Source organism: Strigops habroptila, chromosome 2 (genome assembly GCF_004027225.2).
Source record: "Strigops habroptila isolate Jane chromosome 2, bStrHab1.2.pri, whole genome shotgun sequence".
Lineage (NCBI taxonomy): Eukaryota > Metazoa > Chordata > Aves > Psittaciformes > Psittacidae > Strigops > Strigops habroptila.
The window spans coordinates 102,230,182-102,255,186 of record NC_044278.2 but is presented as its reverse complement, the minus strand read 5'-3'; the positions used below and the strand labels follow the sequence as shown (position 1 = coordinate 102,255,186).

At 38.2% G+C, this 25,005-nt stretch overlaps 2 protein-coding genes across 8 annotated transcripts in view; one reads left to right on the top strand and one right to left on the bottom strand.

Moving 5' to 3' along the window:
• The window catches only part of PAN3 (poly(A) specific ribonuclease subunit PAN3), an 80,774-nt gene extending 62,856 nt beyond the window's left edge, over positions 1-17,918 (top strand). For 3 of the 6 annotated variants that reach the window (XM_030477813.1, XM_030477814.1, XM_030477811.1), the window contains 7 exons: positions 720-885; positions 1,325-1,412; positions 7,180-7,319; positions 7,901-8,030; positions 10,881-10,945; positions 11,685-11,823; positions 14,881-17,840. In XM_030477813.1, coding sequence (XP_030333673.1) covers positions 720-885; positions 1,325-1,412; positions 7,180-7,319; positions 7,901-8,030; positions 10,881-10,945; positions 11,685-11,823; positions 14,881-15,021 — 869 coding nt within the window. In that variant the 3' untranslated portion in view covers positions 15,022-17,840. Of the gene's footprint in view, positions 1-719; positions 886-1,324; positions 1,413-7,179; positions 7,320-7,900; positions 8,031-9,692; positions 9,792-10,880; positions 10,946-11,684; positions 11,824-14,880 lie in introns of those variants that run through there. The other 3 variants (XM_030477812.1, XM_030477817.1, XM_030477815.1) reach the window with 2 other exon arrangements.
• A 1,252-nt stretch (positions 17,919-19,170) lies between these two features.
• Positions 19,171-25,005, bottom strand: part of FLT1 (fms related receptor tyrosine kinase 1) — a 115,918-nt gene continuing 110,083 nt past the window's right edge. For both annotated transcript variants that reach the window (XM_030477809.1, XM_030477810.1), the window contains one exon: positions 19,171-21,177. In XM_030477809.1, the coding sequence (XP_030333669.1) occupies positions 20,973-21,177 (205 nt within the window). In that variant the 3' untranslated portion in view covers positions 19,171-20,972. The remainder of the gene's footprint in view (positions 21,178-25,005) is intronic.

The following is a 25,005-nucleotide window of genomic DNA, read 5'->3' as shown; positions in this document are numbered from 1 at the left end:
TGCAGAGGATAAGTTTTACTTTTGAAAGGAGGACTACAAATCCATTTAGAAGGGGAGTGAAGCATTGCTTTCATATGGCCCACTGGACTCATGGGAGACTTGTCAGGGAGTTGGGTCACAGTAGAACCTACATGAAGTTGTGTTTGTTGATGTTTAGCCACCAAATCTTCCAGTCTGATTTGCATGTGTAATTTGAATCTAGCTCAAGTTAATCTTTATTTTGTCTTATTGCGTGATAGAGAAGGCTTAATTTGTAAGCCTTCCTACAGTAAAGGAGGTAAAATGGTATCTGTTGTGGCTATTGTGTTACATGCTTATTGTTTCAGAATACTGGCATTTTTACTTCTGGAGTATCTGCATATTTTGATTTACCACCCACTTTCAGCAATTTCTAACCAGTGTTCTTTTTGTAGTGATTATTCATCCTAAACTTGAAAAATCAGCATGGTTTTCCTGAATACGAGTGAAAACAATGTCTAATGAATGGTCAGCATTTTAAAATGTGGTGTCCTTCCAAAAAACCTCATCTTAAACTAAACAAAACAAACAAAAAAAAGCCCCAACCCCAAACCAACCATTAAAGGACAATAGATGTATCTTTCAGGGACTTCTAAGAGTTGAATGAGATAAATAAGCAAGTTAATTGTATAACTCAAAATGTCCTAATTTGAATTTTGTGCAGTAGCCTTCTATTGATACTTACAATGTTTTGCTTCTAGGTCAGCATGATGGACCTCTACCACGGCAGCATGCTGGATTGCTTCCAGAGTCTTTGATATGGGCATATATTGTGCAGCTCAGCTCTGCGTTACGAACCATTCATACAGCAGGACTGGCATGCAGAGTTATGGATCCAACAAAGATACTAGTAACAGGCAAAACAAGGTAATGAAAGCATTCATTCTCACTGTGTTACTGTGACCTGTATTCATGGTAGCTGCTGACTGTACACCTATTACAGAAAGAACAAAGTCTAACTAGAAAGTTCTGTTACTTTTAACTGGTATGAGACAGTTTGCTAAAACTTGTAAATTAATTTCAAAGTTCCTTTTAAACCTATGTCATGAAGATTTATACATTAGGACTGTTCAGATCCACTACTGACTATTTAGAAATGTGTTGATTTTTTTGCATACTGAAAACTGTCTGTTGCATTTTATCGAATAGCAAAATTAGTACTTTCTGCTTCACAGTAATTTGCTGCATATTGATGATGACTTTTTTTTTTTTCCTCAGAAAAAGCATTCAATGAATGCCACAAGAAAGACTGAGTAACCAATGAAACTTATTGGCACTTCTTCCTTTTCTTTTCTTCTTCCTAAAGGTTGCGAGTTAATTGTGTTGGAATCTTTGATGTTTTGACATTTGACAACAGTCAAAATAATCCACTGGCATTAATGGCTCAGTTTCAGGTAAGACAGCAAGCAGCACCATAGTTCGGTTGGTGACTTGGTGCAGGGAGTACTGAAAACCAGTGTGATTCCTTCTGGAAGACAAGTATGTTAATCAAACTGTAGGTCCAGTATATCTATCTCTAAACGACTGCTTTCTCATTTCTGATTTGATCTTGGTTCTGCTATGCATTATTCAAATTTGCTTGTAATTTAGAAATGTGAATGCTCATTTTGCTATCTTCTGCTTCTAAAATTTCAGCAAACTCACCAAACAGGTTGAACTATTAGTGTTTAATAAATTTGAGTCAGAAATGATTGGAAATAAAAGTTCCTACAGCAAAGAGGAGAAAAAACTTACATTTAGTGGTAGGCTTTCTCCTCACTCCTAAAAGGTTCTAGTGTATCTTTGTTTTAGGCTCCTAATTTTGCCATGCTCTCCTGGCATTCTGAGGTCTCTATGTAAATCCTGAGTTAAGAAGAATCTCTTTAGACTTAACAAAACTGCTCCTCAGTCATCTGGAGCATCACTGTGAACAGGAGTGCCTCTTTCCCTAACTTTCCCTCAGGGTAAAGTATATTGCTTCAGCAGTCCTCACATGTCCTGTTTGTACAGGGAGTGAAAGACTACAGTAGGGAGTTGGACTTAATTTATTTTCATTGAGCTCATTCGCTGTGAGAAATTGTTCATTCAGAATCTTCCAGTAATAAATGAAATGTTTGAACTTTGGCCAGGCAGAAACTAGCTTATTGGAGACCATGTCCTAGAACATAGCAACCTTTTTTTTTGCCTTTTTTGGTTTTTTTTCCTTTTTTTGTTTGAATGATACAATAAAGCAATTTTCAGTGTACTTTGAGTAGTACATCAAAGGATTCCCTGCCTTCCCCTGGCTCGATATCAATGGACTTTAGTAATAATTTAGTGGAAAACAGCTGAGAGAAGATAGGAATGCAAGTGAGGGATTCCATGCCTAAAAATGTAATGAGATGAATTTTTTTATCTGAATACTTCTTTAAACTTATTTTAATTGCAGCTGGGAATGAGATCCTCCTGAGGTATTGTGACATTCAAGTAATTTTGAAGCAAAACGTTTAATGTACATGGTGGTACAAATCTAAAAATTCAGGTACACGAGTCTGTCAAAAGCATTTACCACCATGGCAGCCTAACACTTCGTAATGTCTAGTTTTGTTTAGGGGGATGTTTTTGCTTGTTTTATACATTGTTAATATCCAGATTGTTCAAATATCACTGCTAAACCAGAAAAGAAGTACTCTTAAATACGTAATTTGGAAGATAGAAACTGGAGTTAGAAAATACAGTGCCTTCTTCTGCCTTCGTTTTTTGTTGTTTCCCGTAGAAGGGCTAGGCTTTCACTATCCATTTTGTTTCTTCAGAGATTCTGGACTGAGTTCATTCCTTGAAATTCAGGAGTCATTTATCATGCTCTACCTTTGTTTGCCCCAGCCAGATAAAGTTACAAAATAACAGCTGCTGCTTGTCCTTTTTCCTCTCGATCCATGACCTAGTTCCTGAATTCCTCTGGGACTCCCGTGACTGTTAAAAATGTAGGTTATCTCTTGGTTTACTGCCCAGCTAATATGCATTTCCTTGTTGCTGTCTTCTATGGAGGAAGGTATTTTTGTTAGCATTTGTCACTTTCTAGCTACTTCCCATTGTTAATATAGATAGGAAAGAGTTTGGCCAGAACACTTAGGGGCTATGTAAAAGGAATGCAGTTGTTCTTTACAAGCTGTGTTAAACACATCACCTTATATGATCATTTAAGAGTTAAATAAAAGCACCAATAAGGGAAACTGAAAAGAAGTGAATGAATATGAATGGTATTAAAATCAAGGCTTTAAACTGTATAAATTCCAGCATATCACTTTGCACCCCCCAGTCCTTAAATCTTATGTCAGTCAATTACAAGATACAGATGGGAAAATTGTAAATGGTGATGTAGGAAACAGTAAAAAGGTTAAATAAATATTTCTGTATTTGGAATATAATGAAAATGAGTCCTTTCCATATGAAATGAAGAAAAAAATGTAAGTTTCATTGTTTTAACAAGGGCTCTAAGGTTACATTTGCTCAAAGTAAATATTTTTAATATAGCAAACCAAAATAATTTTCACATGCAGCTCCCCAAATTTGAAGAAGCTTGCTGAAGAGGATCTGAATTATTAATGTTGACTTTATAAAAATAAATAATAAAAAATCTGGGATCTTGGAGGCACTTCTAAGGGCAATTCCAGAACTTGAAAGGATAAATGAATCCACAGAATTGTAGAGTGGATGAGCTGATATTGATCCAAGCAAAGCAGTGGAACAGGATAAACAAAAGTCTTGTCAGTTCCAGAGTGTTTATGGAAAATGAATCTTGAAAAAAAAGAAAAAAATAAAATTAAGATTTATTTGACTAGCTTACATGTCTGTGATAAAGCCAAGTACATAAAATGCTAAGGTGTCTCCAGGGCTTTTGGCATAGTAGTACATACCTTTTTAATATTAAAATACAGAAGAGAAAGGGTACCTATTCAGTTAACTTTTAAGTTGCTCACTGACATATTTGAAATTCATTTGATAACAGGGAGACACTAATGAAGAGGGCTGTTTCTGAGTTTATCGTCCAAGGGCTGGTTTTCAGTCTAATGGTATTTAATAGCTCTATCAGTGAACTAGATGGTGATAAAATCTATACTAGAAAGCTTTCAGGAGATAAAAAGATAGGGTGGTACAGGTTAGTTAGTTATGCATTGAATTGCTAATTAAATGGGCATTAGTTGTATGCAAGGTACATATCTGAACAAAAGGCATGCTGTACTTAAAAGGTGTAAAGTTTTTCCTTGAAGTTGAGAATCAACTTGGTATCACCTAATAGTCACTGTTGGTAGTTACCACAGCAAGTCAGTCAGGTCTGTGGTAAAAGGAACTGGTGCAATCCATGCATATGTGATATGGCATATAGATGAGAAAATTATCATACCTAATGTTGATCTGTACCTTGCACTTGCAAGGCTGCCACAGGAATACAGCATTAATTTCTGGAACCCTGCTCCAAGGAGGTCTAGTAGTTCTTGTGTGCCTCCTTTAAGCTTTCTCTGCTTAAAAGCAGGAAGAGATGAATATGTTGATATTTTCAGAGGGGAGATTGGGGCTTAATAGGCATATGTGGATTGCTTCCTTTTATAAAAAGGATGGTGTACCTCTGCTTCTGGGACATTGTGTATGCTGTCTGAACGGATAGAGCTCGTCAGTGGATGGTGGTTTTGTCCCCTCTGAAATAGGAATCGGGCTTTTGTAAATCCTGATCCTTACACTTATAGGTCCTTTCCAACTCAAGATATTCTATGATACCCTTATTACACAGAAAAATTACTGCCTCCCCTTGTGCACTTGTAAGTCTTTAAACATGAGGCATTGTAATAACAGTTTTTAGTGAGGGTTTCAGCTGTCAGTGAATAGTGAAGCATGTCCAGAGAGCAGTTAGGCTCACTCAAAATCCGTAGTCTTGCAGAATTACAGATATCTTAAATCTATCAGACTCTTAACTGAATTGCATGAAGTTTAAGTTCCTAAAATTAATGGGATGAATCCAAGCCACTTTGCAACTAAAGCAAGTTAAGCACTGACTGTAGTTTGATGTATGCGTGTTTGAGGTTGCACTGGTCTATTGTATTGTCTCTGCCAGTTTTTCTATTAGATGTAACCTGCAAAACAAATAAATTATGGTTGTGAGTCAAATGCTCAAAACCCCAAACCCCCAAATTTAAAATTTCATGGCTGATGTTAATTTAAGACTTTCTTAACCATTTTTTAAATCTAATGGAATCTGTATTATGAAAACACCTATGTAAAGAAGACTACGTTTTCATAGGGTCTTGCCTGAAGTTGTGTATTTTCAGTATCTCAGGGTTGTGTGATGATAGATAATTTTTAAAGGATACATCTTTATGAATTACTAAAAGTTGGAAGGTATGAAGAGTAAAGCAGGGGACTGCAGAAGGAAGATTGTGATTAATACAAATACTTCCATATTTCTTTAGAGACAGTAATAAAAATGCCATTGTGGCAGGTGGCATATGTGTCTCTGTAGATAACTGCATCAGCAAGATTTCTCTGTTTAGTACTATGGCAGTATCCTGAGCTGCTCAAATTGACTATTTGGTAATGGAAACAAGTGGGTTCCCACCAAAATGAGTTTGTTTGCTCTGGTTCATTTCTCTTTTCCAAAGTACAAAGGAATGCTGATACTCAGGAATTCCTGGTTCCTTAGGAAATGGAGTCTACCTCCTTCTCCACCAATTTGTCATTCTTGTTTCTGTCTCATTTTCCACATCCTGTTACTGTCTTTATTAGCTATGGGAGTACTGTGCTTTTAAACTTCTGCCATGTTGTGTATTCATGTTTAAATTGTGTTTCTTAATCATAGTTGGTATGAAAACAGTGGGGACATGGAGAGACCTGGAAAGGTTTTCTTTACTCTGTCCCTCCACGTCTGGGGAAAGCTCTGCTCAGCTACTGCAGCCAGAGGCAACAAACATGGTTACCTCTCTGGGAGGAAGGGCTGTGAAGGGCTGTGGCACATTCACTATCACAGCACTTTTCTAAAGCTGTTCTAAGCAGAACTTTTAATGTTGCAGTGGTGCCAAATGTTTAGCCTTTCTTACAGACATGACAGAAGGTGTACTCCTTGTATGGCTGCATTCTCTGCTAAATGGCACAGCCTTGGTCTAGACTATGGAACTGACATTCTTGAGAGCTAGTAGCTTTCACTTTTTTACTTTTGCAAAAATATCTTACTTTCTCAAAAAAAAAAACCTCAGGCAAATACTAAGTTTGTATCTCTAGCTGACTCTTAAATTCAGTCTGAAGCAGGCATCCAGCATGGAAAGCTGCAGGTGTTTCAAGTTTGGCCAAGTTGTGTGCAGCTGAAAGTCTTTCCATGGAAAGAATCAGGCAGCTTTTGCTGTAATTCTCATTGTCTACTACTAAAATAAGCTCCTGTTTTTAGGAGTGAGTTTTCAAATCTGGTATAGCTTTTCAGAATAATTTCTGGTGGCTGTCTATAAAAATTGGCAGGATTTTCTGTTGTGGCAAAGCAACCTTTATTCAGTATGCATCTTTCAAGAGCAGTTCTACTTTTAAGGAAAGCATTTACTAGTGCAAAGGATCACAGAATCATGAAATGTGATTCTGCTCAATTTGCCAGTCATACAGGCCTTTTCCTGTCTAGTTGTTTCAGGCAGTTCATGTCTTTTCACACTGCCCATCAGAGATGAAAATCTTTGAGGTCTTTTAAGACAGAAACATTATTTGCTGGAATCTGATATGAAAGGATAGTCCAGCAAATGTGGTTTCTGTTTTACCCTTCATGGGTATTTCTGCATCTCATATTGAGAAGACTTCTTCTATTTGCCACCAACAACTTGACTTGTCAGGAATGAGGTGGGTGGTTAGGAGAACCTCTTTGCAGAGCTTCAGCTCACTACAGAAGAGTTCTCTCTGGTACTATCCTTAAGCTAAAAATAAGTAAATTTTAAGCATTCAAAGATAAATATAGTACCTAGAAATTGCTATGTATCAGGACAGATTTTCCTCTGGACATTTTAACTACTATAACTTGGACAGTCATATTGAACTATGATTTGAATAGCACTTATTTTAGTTGCCCAAATTTATTCTAAGGTTATTTAAACACTGTCTCTTTTTAAACACCATCTAGTGTCATAGGTAGTATTTATCTATACTAAGAATCTTGCCTTTGTTTGTTTTCCCTGTTAGCAAGCAGATCTGATCTCCCTGGGGAAAGTTGTATTGGCTTTGGCTTGCAATTCTTTATCAGGAATTCAGAGAGAGAATTTGCAGAAGGCAATGGAATTGGTGACAATCAACTATTCCTCTGATCTGAAGAATCTGATTTTGTAAGTTTGCTTAATAAATCTTTTAAAGGAAATTGCTAATTTTTTAAAACATACAAATGAAAATGTCAAATTGTATTTTTAGATGCAAGAAAGATAATAGATATAACTACTGTCACTGACTTGTTTCCAGAGTCAACGCATCACTAAACATTATAACTTAAAATTTGTTTGTATAGTGTATTTTCTCATGATGTATCTAATAAAATCAATGTCCTTTCTTTACTAAATGCTGTTGGAGCGCCTTATAAGAATTAGGAGCGTTCCCTCTGTCATTTGAAAAACAATTGCATTGCATCCTGAATCTTCATGTTTTCTGTTTTGAGTTTGTTCTTGCTGTTTGAATGGGTGAACTACAGTTCCATGAAAGCACGTTCCTATCGTGTATAAATAACTGACTAGATGTATACATTAAGCTAACACATTTCCTCTGCTAATGTATTTTTTAAGAAACACTGCAATTCTCAACTTTATGCATTAAATAGGCATCAGGATGGTATAGTTAGAAAATCATAATAGGATGATTTCTCTTGGCATTTGCAGCATCTTTAAGTAATCTTTTTGGGGTGGGGATATTTTGGCAGGTATTTGCTGACCGACCAAAACAGGCTTCGCAGTGTAAATGATATCATGCCTATGATTGGTGCACGATTCTATACTCAGTTGGATGCTGCTCAAATGCGAAATGATGTTATAGAGGAGGACCTTGCCAAGGTAAATCCTATGGGAAAAAGACTGATAGTATTCCTACAGTTATATTTTACAAAAGGAATGTTCTCTACTTTTTTTTAATTCTGTTTGTTTAGCAACTTAAGTAATCTCTCTGCAGACTTGAGAAGTCTGAGCTTAAGGTATTGAAAGTCCAAAAGCTCTAAGAACCACTTTTAGGATGTCCTTAGCTGTCTTTAACTGAAGTAAGATCTTCATGTCCAACCAGCAGTCTTGGGGAAAAAATGTTCTTTATGGAACAGTTAAAAAGTAGCATTCTGAGTAAATAAGGCCATGTATGTCATAACACACTAGATCATGTAGTTTGTGCTAGAGGTTGTACAGAACAAATATTGCCTTTAAATTCTTGGATAGATTTGTATTCCAGTGTACCTTTACTTATTTCATACACTTTCCTTTCTAAATGAATGCTAAATCATGGAGGTAAAGGCTTCCATCCTCAGCTTCCTGGGACTCTGCACCTCTGGCTGTGGGGTCTGGTTAGTCTATCATATTCAGTCAAGGTATCAAGTGCTAGCCACAAAGGAAATAAGTAGTTTGTCCTATGTTAACAGGATTTTCTAACAAGATTGATATATATTACTAAGGCTTTCGTAATGCTGAAGATAGGGTATTAAGTTTTGAAGGATTTAATCAAGTCCTGTGACTCCTTTCCCTTATATGCCCTTATAGAAAATTATTCTTTTTAAGAGATAGTAGACCAATGGTTGCGATTCTGATGGACTGATTTTTCTTAATTTCTCTACTGTTGGCTTGTTGGAAAACATTTTTTTCCCTGTTCAGTGACATATACTGAAATATATCAGCAGCAAAGAGCTGTGGAAGCGCAGTGCTGTATCTGCGTTTGATGCAGAGCTCTAGATGACAAGTGCCCACACGGAGTCAGCAACTACTCCTGCTCTGAAGATGTTTAAGATCATTTCTTGTTAAGGTTGGCTAATGTGCCTGAACAAATGTGTGCAGCTAGACCCTTTCCCATATCTAAGATGGAAATTGTCCTGCGATGAGTATTAAGCAGTCTGCCTTTTCAGTCGTTTGTAGCAGTGACAGGTGAGCAGATCCACTACAAATCCAAGTTGTTGCATAGCCCCCAGTTTGGCAATAGCTGTTTAGCTGGCAGTGATAAATAGCAGTTGCTAATTAGCAGCCATAGTTTAACTTGTTCGTAGTACCACATCCTCAGTAACATCAGAGCCACAGTATCCCTGAAGTCTAGCCTGGTACCCTGTCTTTATTACTGCCCCAAAGCAGGTGCTTAGAGGAGAGGGTTAGAACAAGACTAGCATGTATGATGTTTTCCCTCGTGTCCTCCAAGCGTGCAGTCATCTGTAGCTTAGGGGCTTCTGATGTTGGAAGTGGTTTGTATGTGGTTAATAATTGTGTTTTCTTAAAGCCATGAATATTTTGTTACTCCTGTAATGCTCACGTTTCACAGAGCAGTGACCCCATTATGCTACTCCTTTCCTAACCTTAATATTCCCCTCATTTGTGTCACGGCATTCAAAGCTTCAGTTTTTCACATCCTCTAATTCACTATGTAGAAGAGCTCTCTGCCTTTTACAGGCTGCCAAGCCTGTAGAGAGGCCACTTGGAGACTTTTGCCTTTGTTATTGCTCAGTTGTGTTATCATCGACTGGGAATCTGCAGGGCAGTGGCATTCACACAGGTGCAGTTTTGGCTTTTGTGTATTTGGCCACACACAAAAAGTTATTTGGAAGTTGTATAGACCTTTGCTAGCTGGACAAGGTAAGTATTCCCTGTCAGTCTCTAAGTGTAGCTACTGTTGTGGTACAAGCTGTTCTGCTGGGTGTTTTTGGATGGGTAATAGAAGTCTTGCAGCCCGTAGGTTGTCTGATGTCAAGCTATTATCACCTTGACCTACTTTATTTACCCAGCTGTGCACAGTAATCTACTCCAGACTGAATTAATTTGAAATCAGTATGATCCTGCATGGAATGAGATGCAGTTTAGAATGGATAATGTTTGAGAATATGGGAGAATGTGAATAATATTCCCATATGAATATGGGAGAGTATCTTTTCCTGCCAGCTTTGAGCAGATTTTACTTAAAAGATTAATCCACAGTGTAATATAAGCTAGGATGTAACTTTTTACTTTATCCTAAGTGATGAGGAAAAACATCTGAAATTAATTTTTCAGTTGCATGTATTCTAAGCATGTGTAATTTTAATGTTCTGTCTTTGAACTTGTTCTCATTGCTTTATCTCTGTCACTGATTGACTCAGAATTTATACTGTTTTAAGACTTAAATTCTAGCTTTTTTAGAAAAACTTGTTTCAAAATTGTATTTGGATCAATTGTAATTTATATGCTAGTCTGATATTATTGTTGGTAAATATTTACTAATAATGGCCTACAAAGCATTTCTGAAAAACAGATCTGGTAGATTATGTTCTTTCTTATCTTTACCGGAAATATGGTGTTATACTTCTACAGGTCTTTATAACTGTGTGTATATATAAAGTGTATTGTTCTTGTTTAACTTACTGTATTTTAGCACATCTGTAAATATAGGCTAGCAAGAGACTAGACACATGTTTCCACAAAGAAATAGATTGTCTGATCCAGTTCCTGCTGGGTCAGCAAGATGGTGTTAGTTGTTAAATCTCCACATTATAATTTGAATACGAAGTGCTAAAATGAGCTACCAATACACAGTATAATGCATTCAATCTCTTTCTGAAAAAATTGTACTCTCCTCTTTGAATAAATAAATAATAGCACTTTGTTTGAATTTCTATTGTATATCTTTTGCAAATAAGTGCCTTAATTTTATGTTTCAGAAACTTTAATAACCTCTTTCTTGTTTTCTAGGAGGTGCAAAATGGAAGGTTGTTTAGGCTTCTAGCAAAATTGGGAACAATCAATGAGAGGCCAGAGTAAGAAACACTTGTTTTCATGGTATAGAGTATATAAAAACCAGTTTGCAATGCAAGTTTTCTCCCCTCATAAATTTAAGCTAAACATTTTCCCCATGTTTTACCCCCGAGGAAGTGAGTACTTAAGAAGCTTTGAGGAAAACAAGATAAGCAACTTCAATCAAAAGTTTAACTAAAGGAGAAGAGAAAGCTGCATATAGACATGCAAAAGTTGCTTAATTTTTTAGTGTGATTTCTCTTAGCAATCTCTTGTGATAATAGTTTTTGAGGAAATCTGTAGTTTGCTTTAACTGTAGTAAATGGTATGGATACTGGTTTTAAGCTAGTTTATTTTCAGCTTTTTTTTTTTTTTAATCAACTACTACATAAAAATGAAGTGTTCATGGTTTGTTTTCCATCCTATTGAATAGACTTGAAGTTGTAAATGTTAGAAACCAGCATTATGAACATGTTAAACTTGTTGAAGGTAACTCTTGCTTTCTACCATTACTTTTCTGTGGCCCTTGTTAGACATTAGCTTCAGGTGCTTCAACAGCTGAGAAACTTTGAATATGTATATCTTCTGTTTGCAGCAGGGGGGGAGACTAATTTAATTGCAAATTATAGCAGGTAGGTTAGAGCAGTAAGTTTAGATTTGAAGTTTAGATTGAAGAATCATGTATATATGTGGGGTTTGATTTTTTAATTTTTTTATTTTTTAACTTTCTGAGCTTTAATATGAGTCTTTGTTTTACACCAGGTTTCAGAAAGACCCAACGTGGTCAGAAACTGGAGACAGGTATTTACTAAAGCTCTTTCGAGATCACCTTTTCCATCAGGTGACAGAAGCGGGTACTCCTTGGATTGACCTCAGTCACATTATCTCATGTCTTAACAAGGTACACTGTACTTGGGTTAGCTTTTAAAAATTTGTTTGGGTTAACTTTCTTTAAAATAATATTCCACTTCAAAGCAAGTTGGCATTGGCAAGTTAATTCTGTTGATTTAATTGATGATTATTTCCCCGTTTTGGATGAAAACAATGTATTCACTAAGCTAATATTCATACATTTATGGATATTTTAAATAAACTTAGTACATTAATATTAAAAACTTGGAATTTGGTCATATAGCATGAGATACAGTATTAACTTTTCATCCTAGAATGCATTGAATTCTGTGGATAAGCAATGCTGGTCCCTTTATGCTACTCTGGTCTTTCAACACAGCATAAAGGATCCATAAAACCCCTTTAACTGGAGGAGGTTTCTGCTGATATAGATATCACAGAGAATGATGATAAGGCAAGAGGATCCATTCCTAAACTGTGCTGACCAGAGTAGGAGACAGGAGGGAAACTGCAATAGAAAACTGTGCAAAATCCTTACCATCTAGGACAGTGCTGGAAAATATCTGTGACTTAAAAAGCGAAGTCCAATTCAGTAACTTCCCTAGCCTCTCCAGCCCTTTGTTTTCTAAGTCTGATGTAACAAAACTAAGAGCTGCACCATAAGCAATATCTTGGCTGAGCACTCTCACGATTAATAGCAGGACATGTGTGAGAGACCAAAAGATCTTGAGTAGTTGTAGAACTGTGTTGCTCTGTAAGTGTAAAAATTACATGATCTGATTATTTATTTTTTTTTTAATTGGCAGATCAGTTTTCAGCTTAGTTCACATTGTTTTGTTAAACTTCAGTAATTCATAGAATGCTACTTCTTCCCCCCTCCCCATTTTCTTTTTTTGGTGGGTTTTTTTGGTAGTTGCTTAGTCATTCCACTCACTCTATAGAGAATGGTGATGCAGACACTGACAATATACAGTTTTTTCAGTGGCTAGTATTTTCTTTTCTAGGATGAGGGTAGCCAACTTTCTCATTCAGAAAAAAATGAATATATTCAGCTTCTTTGACATGTAACAACTGACTTAACTACAGTTAAATGTTTTATCTAAATTGTCAGGGCTTTTAATCACCTATTAGACCACTGCTGTGCATTTCTTTAACCTCCTTTTTATCTTTCTGGTTGGTGTCTGTAATCACTTTAAAAAGGACATTAAAGGGATTGAGGCTAAATCAAAAAGAAAGCATGTTGATATTCAAATAGGCAGTGAAATGCCATCATGATTTGAAAGCAGTGACCCGTACAGTACTGTAGCAAGAGGGGACAGTCCTGAATTCGTAGGTCAGGTAAGAGACGGTGTCAAAGAATGCCTGTTCTATAAATGTTCATGGCTTACCTTTTTAAACAGAGGCTCTTCTCTTCTGTGGTTGTGGGCTCAGCACACAAAAAAATATAAGGTTCGCAGAACTCTACTTTGGAAATACACTCTAAAAAACACTTCTGAAACTGTAGTGTGTACTAGTAGAAATGGTTATTTGGGCTTTCTTGCTACACTTCAAAAGCATTCCTTTTGAATGAAAATTGCTCTATCTAAAAAAATAATAATTTTCAATGTGGCATTTAGGAGGTCTTTTCAGTTGATTTATGCCTTCACAGAGGGAGAGAAAACAAGCCATAAATATTGATGTTTCTAGTTACTGTGTGGCTTTCTTAATACAGATCTTCCGTATCCTTACATACATTAAGGTAATTCACTGTTATCTTGTATGATGTTAATGGAGACAGTGAACAGTATTTTACAAAGACCTTAATCATGATAATATTTTTGTAATGGATGTTGGAAGGTGGTGGTGGTTTTATCCTACTCCACAAGAATTAAAAGCTAATTGGCCTGCTTTTGTCCTTCTGAAACTATTCACAAAGCAGGAACTTTAAGTTGGGGAGGTTCCAACTCTTAAGGCTATGCTCAGAACATTATTTTAGAAAACAAATGCAAGAAATTACTAACTTACTGCGTTGTTCCACTAGCTGGTGTCAAGCAATGTCAACTTTAATTATTGTCTCAGTGACAACTTTAATTGTTCTGCTAGTCAGTACATTACAATACATTTATTTAATCCTGCTAGGGTTGTATTTCCAAAGATTTTATCGATAGTGTCATATCCCACTTCTCTGCCCCGCCTTCTGTATTGGAACAAGAAAGTTTGTAGTGTCAGGTTATTTGGAAATAACAATATATTGGCTAAAACAGAGCTACAAAAGTTTTGTGTTTATAAGAGTCTGACAGTTCTTCATTGATGACCATTTCTTGCAAAGCGGGGAGAATATAAGATATAGTGTTGGAAGGGACTTCAGCATGTAAAGTAGGATACTCCTCTGTTCCAAATTAGGATTTAGTGGTACATCTTAAAGTACATAGCGTAACATACAATTTTTAAAAATTGAATTTAAGAAGCCATAAAAAACATAAAAACAAATGTGGAACAGACTTTCATCTCTAACTCCAAGTTATCTATTTGTTTATTGATTCTAACTAGGTAATCAAGGGTGTTGGTTTGGTGGGGTTTTTTTTAATAGAGTAGGGAGTGAAATGTACCATACAGCTTAGGATCTACTTTGTTTCAGTATTGCGAAAACATGAGGTTTGGGTTTCTACCAGTTTTCACACTACCTGGAGCTGATCCATCCATTATTTCATTTTAGCGTGGGCAAGAAGTAATCTACCTACCCTACATGGAGGCTTGTGGAACTTATATGCAAATGTAATGTCAAACATGGTTTTGTTCATCAGGAGCTATATGGAAATTTTGCTAGACCTTCTACACAGGGGAAGATAGCATTGCAGGATTATTGGCTTTATGGAAAGGGAAGAAAACAACGGTAACCTAGTCCAAAGGTCTGGAATGTCCATCAGGTTAAGACCAAAATGTCTCGATTTTTTGGCAAGTACATTGTTGTGGTGCGATTCAGATCCTTCCTTTCTGTGGTGTCAGCAGATTTGAACTGCACCACAACAATGTGCTTGCCAAGAAATTGATTGCTTTTGTTATTGGGGAAATGTTTTGCCATTTCTTTCACACTTCTTTTATTTTATCTTTTGCATTCTTGTTACAGTTAGATGCTGGTGTGCCAGAAAAAATAAGCCTCATTTCCAGAGATGAGAAGAGTGTACTTGTGGTAACTTACAGCGATTTAAAACGCTGCTTTGAAAATACTTTTCAAGAACTGATTGCAGCCGCAAATGGTCAGTTGTAGTATTTGCTGAAAGCATGCAGGACATTGCTGAGGAACTTAACCAATAGCAAATTGCACTACAGCTGAATTGTTGTTGTCATCTCATTTCACATTTGGGAAACAAACAGGAGATGAGCAAAGCTGCTTGCACTTCAGTCAGGTACACTGTTACTTGAAGGGAAGAATGTTTCACTTATCCTAGAGCTAAGGCTGCCATTGGAGGCTTTATCTGTGAAGAATTTATTTTAGATTAAGGAACACATCAGGTGCATGATGTTCCTGCTTTTATTTTTTCCACTTGTATATGCACTAATTTTAATTTTTTTAAGACTTTTCTGATCTCTGAAGTTTTGCCACATTGTATACTTAAGGGAAACTCTTTGCAAGGACATTTCTGGGATATGTTTTTGTCACTGAGGATATAGCAAAATTTATTCATTTTTGATATTATTTGCACCCAGAATAGCATAAAGGACCAGGTAAATAATTTAATAGAAATTGTGTTCTATTAATGACCATTTAGTTCGTAACCTCTGTAAAAGTGTGTTGTATGCAAGCTCTGTATGCCACCCACTGTTAGCTCAAAGAAATGTGAGAAGAGGAAACTTTTTAAAACCAGTCAAGTGAAGTATCGGTGAATTGACAAAAAAGGAAAGAAATTCCCCTGCCATTTGATTTAAACTTTTTCTAAGCGAGGTGACGAAAATAGCATAATGGGAAACATCTATAATTTAAGGAGCATATCAAACTTGCTCTAAACACAACCAGCGCCTTTTAAAAACTGTTTATACGTTTTACTGCTAGTCAGAAGCATTTACATTTATGCAATTTTTTTAATAGTTTTTTTTTTTTTTTTTAAAGAAATTGTTTAAATGCCTGAAGTTTCAGGAGTGTATTACTTTAGGTTATTTACAGTATAATTTTTGTATAAAGTTCTGTTCTTTGAACCACAGCTTTATTATGGTACGCTACACTGGATACAGATACAAAGACACTGTTAAAAGAAGATTAACTAAACACAGCAGTTGTCTGGCATCAAGAGCTTTTCAAGTTTTACAGCCTGAATCTGGAGGGATAATGATCTGCTGTGCCTTTGCAGTCACTGCTTAGCCCAAAGTAATATTACTTTTGATAATACGCAACACATGAATATTCCTGAAGTAATTCAGTCTCAAAAGTCTGGAATTTTCCTCCTCATTTACCTTTCTAATATTTGGACATGCATTTGTCTCCAAACTTGGGTATTCATGGAATTTCTAGTTAAACACCTACACTTTGATACCGAAGACTGCCAAATATCTAGGAATTTCCTTTCTTAAAGCAGTAGTGAAGACTGTATCTATCCTTTCCCAGCACTGAATGTTTTAATAGCACTGGGTGCTCACCATGAAGAAAATGTGGAAACTCAAAAGGTCAGGACAGACTCTAAGCACTTGCAACTGATGTTACTGACATCAATTTTAATAAATCTCAATATTTGTAGTTTTCAGAGAAGTTTTTAATATTTCTCTGTCCACTTTTATAAGCTTTAAAATGATTCTCCGCCTTGAGACTTGCATCAAGAAAAAAGCAACTCTCTTCACATCGAAAGCTTTGAAGACTAGGGACATGCTTTACACATTTTAGAAAATGTGGTTGAATCCACATTAGGTAGCATCAGTTGTTGAGTTTAAAAATTGATTACTGTCACATTTGATCGAATGAATTTTAAAAGGAACATAATGTTTAATATTCAAACAATAACAGTTGCCAGAATGTTCTTTTTAATATAAAAGGAACAGGAACTTTGAAAAGTGAACATGCAAAACAGTCTTTTATCATTAGCTCATGTATTTGAGGAAGAGCAGCTGTCTTTTATATGTTTTTTGACAAATCATATTGTAATTCTTTTGTACAAAAAAGAAGTACTTGTATTCTAGAAGAAATATGAAATGCTTAATTTATAAGCGGGCTGAGGTTTTTTCCAGTATTGTTTTCTTTGAAAATGAAAGGGGATCATCTGTTCAGTTGTGGGGTTTGGGAACCTTTGAAAATTTAATTTGTGGACCAATATTTTGTGAAAGTGTAAGGCAGGGGTAAAATAGGGCTTGAATTCTCATCCTTTTTAGACCAGCAAACCACCCTCTGCAAGACATGTCTAAATTGCAAACCTGTGTGTATTTGCATAATGTCAGTTTGCTTCAGCCCCTAGTAACCTCAGGACTTGGTTTAAAAATAAAAAGGTAGACAGCTAATAAGTTTTCATACATATGTCAGCCAGAAAATATTTGGTTTCAGGTAATGCATAGAAAAAAAAAAGTTAACTTTGTTTTTTATTTATTTCATTTGGTCTGTATTTGGGAATGATTTGAACAGTCTGAAGTTCAGCTTGGGTGTTTTTTTGGGGGAGAGGCCTTCTGCCCCGTTTTAATTCCATTTAGAAGGTTGTCCTAAAGTTGTAGTTTGATCTATTCATAGGAAGAACTGTGTTACCTGTATTTAAAAAGAAGAGCCACCAGGATGTGCCCTCCCAGATGGGAAATTTAATTCTGACCTTCCTATTTTTTACAGCTAAAAGCACAGAAGGGACAACCTTTAAAATCTGATGTTGGTCATTTTAATTTTTGTAACTGTTTTAAATTCTGTTGCTGTATTTACTATATTGTAAATATTTTGTTGAGGGTACCTATGTATTTTTGATTTGCCCTTGTTTCAGTAATTCAGGTGTCAACTACTTCCCCTAAAAAGCACCAGTATGTTAAGTTCTAATGTCATGACCCCAATATGTGTTACTCATCTTTAATCCTGTTTTCATTCTTCATGTGTACAGCAGTATTTTTAATAAAGAATACCAGAAATAATGTGGCCTTATTTTGACAATGTGAAGTTCTGAAGCTGGATACAGGGCATTTAAACTTTGGTGCTGTAATTGTATTTCATTCCATCATGTTTCTTTTGTATTCACTGTCTGCAATGCACAGTTTAAACAATCATGAGTCACAAAGTGTGCCGCTTACACTATATCAGATATCCTAAAGCTTACACATGTTGCTGACTGGAGTCATACTGATACACGTTTCCATAACTCCCAGTTCAAGTCCCATCTCTCTCTGGATCAGGTCTGCTTTACTGGACAAGCCCTAATTTTGGAAACTGTTAAAGTACCCTTATGTTCATGTTTATTGAACTTTTTTGCCCAATAATGAAGTATATTAATTTCTCTGAGAATTTGTATGTGGAGTGATGACAGCTTCATTTTCCAGAATTAGTTTTGTGTTTTGTTAACCAGCAAAGGTAAGATGATTTACTGGTGGGGTAAAATGTCATATACCCCTCCAGTCCTAACCATGCTTATGTAATGTGAAATTTTGTGCAATGTAAGTGTAATTGTCAATATTCCCTGCATATACTTAATGTGGATTGACTGGTAGATGTGCTTATCTAGTCTCCAGTTTCCTCCATAGTGGCATGCAGCAAAAGCTACACAACTCCTGTGGCACTAGGCAATCCTGTTACGTTCTGCCTTTCCAGAGAAGGTTCAATCTCTGCTTCCTTCCAGCACTTGTGTAATTTATCTGCAGTGTGGCTTGGAGATCCCCTCAGGCTATAAAATGCTATATAGCAGAGAGCACCCAACTGCCACCTCTGTGGAAGAAGCATTCCAAGCTTCTGATGGATGGAGTGGAGATGTGTAGGTTCTCTGAAGAAGGCAAAGCATCTACCAGGACTAAAGTGCTAGCTTTTGTCACAGTCAGTTCAGAACAGGCTTTGTTGAGGAAGCTCTGTTTGAAGTCCTTTCATCTGTACCAGACCTTCTAGTTGCAGAAGTAACCAGACTTGGAGAGCAGTTGAATGGGTGCTTGTCAAGGAGCTACTTTGTCTTCCCCCACCATGAAACCTTGCCTCTCTTGCACGCAGTTGGCTCTTTACCTCTAGGCAGCAGTAAGCCCTTCTTAGTTATGCTGAGTCTAGGGTATATCACTCACATAGGGAGCAGTACAAGTGTCCCTCACAGTTCATCTGCTTTGCTGTGTGAAAATGTGTCTTCCATACAATTACTCCATATTCTCCTTTGCTCACAAAACTGGCCTACAACCTGGGTTCTTTGCCAGATGTTAGTGCTGCCCAGTGCTGAACCATCTGCTGCAACAGTCTTTGACACTGGGTTGACTAGTTTGGCAGAACTGTGGCTTCTTTCAAAAGCAAACTTTATTATATGAATTTTGCAGTCATACATTATATGAAGACAGAAAATGCAAGACAAAAATAGGAGTTATTCACATACAAAGAAACTTAGGGGATTCATATAAAAGTGGTCTTTGCAGTCCAGTTTTCTTAAATATTTGTGCACAAAAAGCATATTTATATATTTACACTGTGCAAACATTCCTTTGAGATGCATCATCCCACAACTACTTTTGCTCAGCTGGAGTTAAGAAACAGTTCTTAAACTTTCTTTTTGTTTTGATCAAGATCAAATATACTTCCAGCAAGAGACAGTGCAATAGATACTTAAAACTGATGATCTCTTGGCCAGGAAGATGTAGAATTGATACTTAGCTGAGATGTAGTGGTACATATTTCTTTTATGTGAATATCCAAGAAATTTTTTCTTTGTAAATATGCAAAAGGTCATTTGCCTTTAAGCAATTAGTGGGTTAAATTCACAGCTCCTAAGCTGAGTTTTAAGAGGTCAGAACCATATTATACATAGCGTTTGAGTTAATATATTTATAGTGGACCACGAGAAGCTGAGGTTGGGCAGTAGTTGTTGATTTGGAAGACATCAGTGCTGCTGTGCTAAATGGCCAACTCATTTTAACATTGCATTCAAAGGTGAAAGGGGATGGTGCATCCTTACACTCTCAAACAAAGAACACTCATGCTCTTTCTGAGATTCTATACAAAAGTGTTGCAAATGAATGATAACATTTTTATTCCTGTACATATATACTAGAAACTAACACAGAAATTCAACTGTCTTCATAGAAAAGCTGCGCTAACTCTCCAAAGAGATTGTCTTGTGATTTCTAACTAATCTCTTCAAACTCTCTAGTGATCGATTCATTTAAAGTATACACAGTTTAGTAGCCATCCTGTCTTTTCAGACAAATTCCCCATAAATAAAATATAATCAGTGCAGTGTTAGAAGGTCCACAGGGTTTCATGGACAGAGCTTGGCTTTAATGTCTAGCTTGTGGTTTGGTTCCAGTGTGTGTGTGTTGGCATAGTGTCAAAGTGCAAAACTTCAAGAATATTTACTTGATTTCAGCAGGCTTGTCCAAACCAAATTGATATGTATTCCCTGATGGTGCAGACCTGGCTCTGATCTTGGTTCTCTTCTATCCTTGCCAATTGTATTTTGCAACACAAATTTGAAATTCTTGCCTCGCATGACTCCTTGCCACGAATGCCATCTGAAGCAGTAAGAGCCATGTGATGCCCCATCCCCACCTAGCTAATCCCTCTTCCCTGGAACATTAGCCTTCCCTCAAGTTTCTCAGAGTAGAGTTTTCACTAAAAGCTGTAGAGCATGGTCTGTTTCTTGTTTGTCTCTTCTTGAGGACTCCTTCATTTTTCCAGCACTACACAGGTCTCAGCAACAGGGTGCAAATTCCCCAGTGTCTGATGCAGTCTGAGTAGGGGCTGGCTGACTAGAGCATGAAAGACCATCCTGCTGCCAGGGACCAAACAGTGAACTAGTTTTCTCTATAATAATGACCATACAGGTTTTCAGAAGCACTGGGCAATTTTAGTGGCAGCTGTTGGTGTTCAGCATTTGGGAAAGTCAAGGCCTAAGCATTAGTATTTTGATATATTTTGTATATGCTTGTTGCAGTCTGTAGAAAAGCAGATCGCCAAGATTAAGCCAATGATATCTTTTTGAATTTTAGGATAAATAAAATTATTTGGGTCAAAGTTTTTAAACTGACAGCGTTGCAGAAGAACCTTTGTGGATTAAATGCATATTTAAATCTTGGTCTTAGAAGTATTTAAATGGGTGGCTGAGAATAAAGGACAACGGAGTTGTAGTCAGGAGGGGGAGAATGGCTTGCTCTCATTTTCTCCAGCACCATATTACCATATGTGTATCTTTGCTTGGAGTCACAGAGGTGGTCACAGCTGAAGCTGCAGAAGCTTCTTGGCTTGGTTATTCCAGAAAGCACTGATTCCTTGCTCCTGCTGGCACCTTTAATGCTGTAACAGAGCAGCATCCTTGTTAGCATATTTAATGTGCACGGGCATTCGTTTTAATGACTTGAGCAAAGCCACATCACAAGAAACATCTTTGTTCTCAAATGGTGGGAACGGCATTGATGCAAAAGGGATTGCTCAATGTTAGAGCAGAACCAAGGATGGAGAGAGTCCTCCTATGTCCCCCTGAACTCCCCTTCTGTGACTGAACATCGCTACTAGTTGCTTATGTTCATTGTAAGTATTAGAGTCTCAGTGCTTACAGGGAGTTCTTGATTGCTCAGCCTAAGCTCTAATTGTTTGTTTGTTGCAGGTGCTGGGGAGTGAAACTTCACTGCAGGGCAAAGCAGTGTGGAGTGTGGTATCTGTGCTGCTGCTGGGTTGGGCATCCCCATGGGGTCCTCACATTTAAATGTTCTTCCTAAGGGAGCTGGGCTTTTTTTGAGCAGGAGTGAATTAATGAAAGGTCTCAAGCCTTGTGGCAAGAGCAGAAAGTTACTGATGTAGGTGTTCCCAAAGCCTAATGCTTTTTTAAGGATTTAAATTTTTGAGATAACTGGCTGATGTTTGTGAGGAAGGGCACAAGGTCTGGGTATCTCGTCTCTTTGGCTTCTCTTTGGCAGCAGACATGAACTGCTGGTTTGAATTAGAGTTTTCCTGTTATCCTGTAGGCTGCCTTTTATAAGATGCCCTTTATAAGAGGGGTTTAATGTCTTCCCAGCTGAGCCTCTCTTAAAGATACTATTTGTCTTGCAGCACTTTCTCATCCATGTTCAGAAAGCACAATGCTTAAAAGGGCTCCCTCAGTAATTAAGAAAATAAAGGCAAAGAGAATTTTCAACACCATTGAACTTAGATACCAAAGATCTATCTGTAGATGAAGGACAAGCCAGAGCATCTACCATCATTGATGTGAAAGCCTAATGCAAACACATGCTGGGCTGCAATGCCTAAATTAGGTTTCCTCCCCTGTATTTTTATAAGTTCAGGGATAATCCACCCCTCTCCATTTATAAGGTCAGGAACGCTGGCAGCCCTCATCTTGAATTCCAGTGAAGACAGTCAGAACATCTAAGGCTTTTGGAGCCCAGGGTTTTGCTTTTCATTTTAATTTGCACTGTTAGATCTTTAAGTACAAGACAGAACTGGTAGCACAGGCTATTCTGGGTTGAGAAATGGAGAAGTAACAATTTCTTGCATCTTTAGCTCACAAGCCTGTGTGCTTTTTAAGGAGTGTGATCTCTGCCTTCTGTCCTGCTGTAGGAACTTGGAGGGTCCTCACAAGACCACATTTGTTTGTGGATGGATGGAGTTCATGAGGGGAAGCCCTCATGATGAGGATTGCAGATGCATCCCATATTTTTACATTGCATCTGTTGGCAGATGGAGAAACAATTGCCTTGGGATGAATTCTGTAACTATGTGACAAGGTACATTTTGTGATGGGTTTAAAGAGAAACGCTTCTGTGATTTGCACTGCAATTGTCTTAGTGAGCAGTGGGCTGGCAAAAGTGGAGTGTGCGTGTGAAGTTATGAGCCTTAAAATCATTGTGCTTTGACTCTTTCATTCATCATCAGGCTTTTGCATCCTGAGAACTTTCTTGTGAGCTAAACTTGGCTTCTACTTTAATTAATAAACCTTTATACCAGTAGAGCTGCATCTATTAATTTTACCTTGAGTGCACAGCTGTACCTGGGCATGCACTCTCTTTGAGGGAGCCCGCAGGGTCTTGGCATCCATAGTCAGGCTTCATTTTGAGACTGAGCTTGCAGTCAGTAAAGGCTTCTCTAGCTGTGGACTATCTTCTTTCCACTCTAGAAATGTAAATTAGAAACTGTCTCTCATTGGGTTTTAATTGGGATCATTTGTTGGAGGAAACAGCTGCTGCTTTCCTGATGGATTGAAGAACGGAGTGAGGTTAGAGGCTGGCTGCGGCTCTCAAGATGCTTGTTCCAGCTCACTAGTGGGGAGTTCTCACTGGTTTTCTGGCTTAGGCTTTGCTCCAGCCCAAAGATTTTGGCTTATTCGGGTTAGACTTTTTCACCAATACTAAAAAGCTAGAAGATAGTTGCAGTTGAGATCCCTTCCACTTGCAAAGGAGCAGAGCTCAGAAGGTTGTTCTTCTCCCCCAACCCTTTCTATTGGGATCTTGTTACCTGAGGCCTTACATTAGGAAGGACTTATCTCTATGCTGTTCACAGTATCGCTTACTTTCATCTCAATGGCAATAGGAAGTCCAAGGCACATAGCAACCATTTCTGTTGTTGTCCTCCTGGCCACCACCTGAGCCTGTGGGGCTCACTAGGGTTTGGGCTGAAGCTCAGTTTCTTATAGTGAAACCAAGGGTGAGCTTTGCGTGTCAATGCCTTTCCCTCCACAGCAGCAGAAGGCTGAGGGGAGGGGGCTCAGCGGGGTCAGTGGGGCACTTCTGCACTATCAGGTAGGTTGGCTCCCTGCTCTGCTCTCCCCTGGGCATGGCTCTCTGGTTAGTCATGCTGAGTAAGCACCAGTGCATGCACTGGCTTCTTCTGGAGTCAATGGATTATTTCCTATGAAACGAACCCTGGGTGCACTTCTGGGGACAGGTGGGATGTGCTGGGTTTGGCTTCTTCCACCCTGTGCAGTAGACATGGTGCTGACATGGGTGCTAGAGATATAGACAGCAGTTGCCTGGAGGACATTAAGAAGGACTACAGAGCCCTGGGAGAGGTGGTTAGGGGCTCTGGAGCTCAGATAGTTTTTTCATCGATTCTCCAGGGCAAAGGGGAGGACCTTAAAAAAGCTAGGCGTGTCTGGCAGGTTAATAAATGGTTAGAAAGCTGGTGCCATAGTCAGGGGTTTGGCTATTTAGAACATGGGGCTCCATTTGGGAGGCCAGATCTACTGGAGGCTGGTGGAGCTGGTCTGACAAAGAAGGGGAAGAGCTGTTTTAGTAGGAGGCTTGCCAGGCTGGTCAGGAAAGCTTTAAACTAGATGTGTTGGGGGAGGGGAGCATTGATCCATCCCAACATTCCTGGTCAGTTGCCAGCACCTGTAATAAGTGCTTGGAGCGATGTAGAGATGTTCCAGCTGCCCCAGCCATTGAGTCGGCTTCATTTGGAGCTCGGCTAAGGTGCCTCTATACAAACGCCCGTAGTATGGGGAACAAGCAAGAGGAATTAGAGATGTGTGCAAGGTTACGGGAATATGATGTCATTGGTATCACAGAAACATGGTGGGATGGCTCCTATGACTGGAATGTCGGAATGGAAGGTTACAGGCTGTTTAGAAAAGACAGGCCAGGCAGACGGGGAGGGGGCGTTGCTATCTATGTCAGTGATAGGCTAGAGAGTATGGAACTCTGTCTGGGGACGGGTGATGAGGTAACAGAGTGTTTGTGGGTCAGGATCAAAGGGAAAACAGCAACGGGGGACATTACGGTGGGGATCTGTTACAGGCCGCCTGATCAAGAGGACTCTGTGGATGAAGCGCTCTACAGACAGATAGGAGCAGCCTCACGCTCACAGGCCCTGGTCCTCATGGGGGACTTCAACCATCCTGACATCTGTTGGAGGGACGGTACGGCCCGGCACAAGCAATCCAGGAGGTTCCTTAATTGTGTGGAAGACAACTTCCTCTTTCAAGCAGTAGAGGAGCCGACGAGGAGAGGTGCCATGCTGGACCTTGTGCTCACCAACAGGGAGGGACTGGTTGGAAATGTAACGCTCCAGGGCAGCCTTGGCTCTAGTGATCATGAGATGGTTGAGTTTGAGATCCTCAGGACGGTGAGAAGAGCGTGCAGCAAGCTCACTGCCCTGGACTTCAAGAAAGCAGACTTTGGCCTCTTCAGG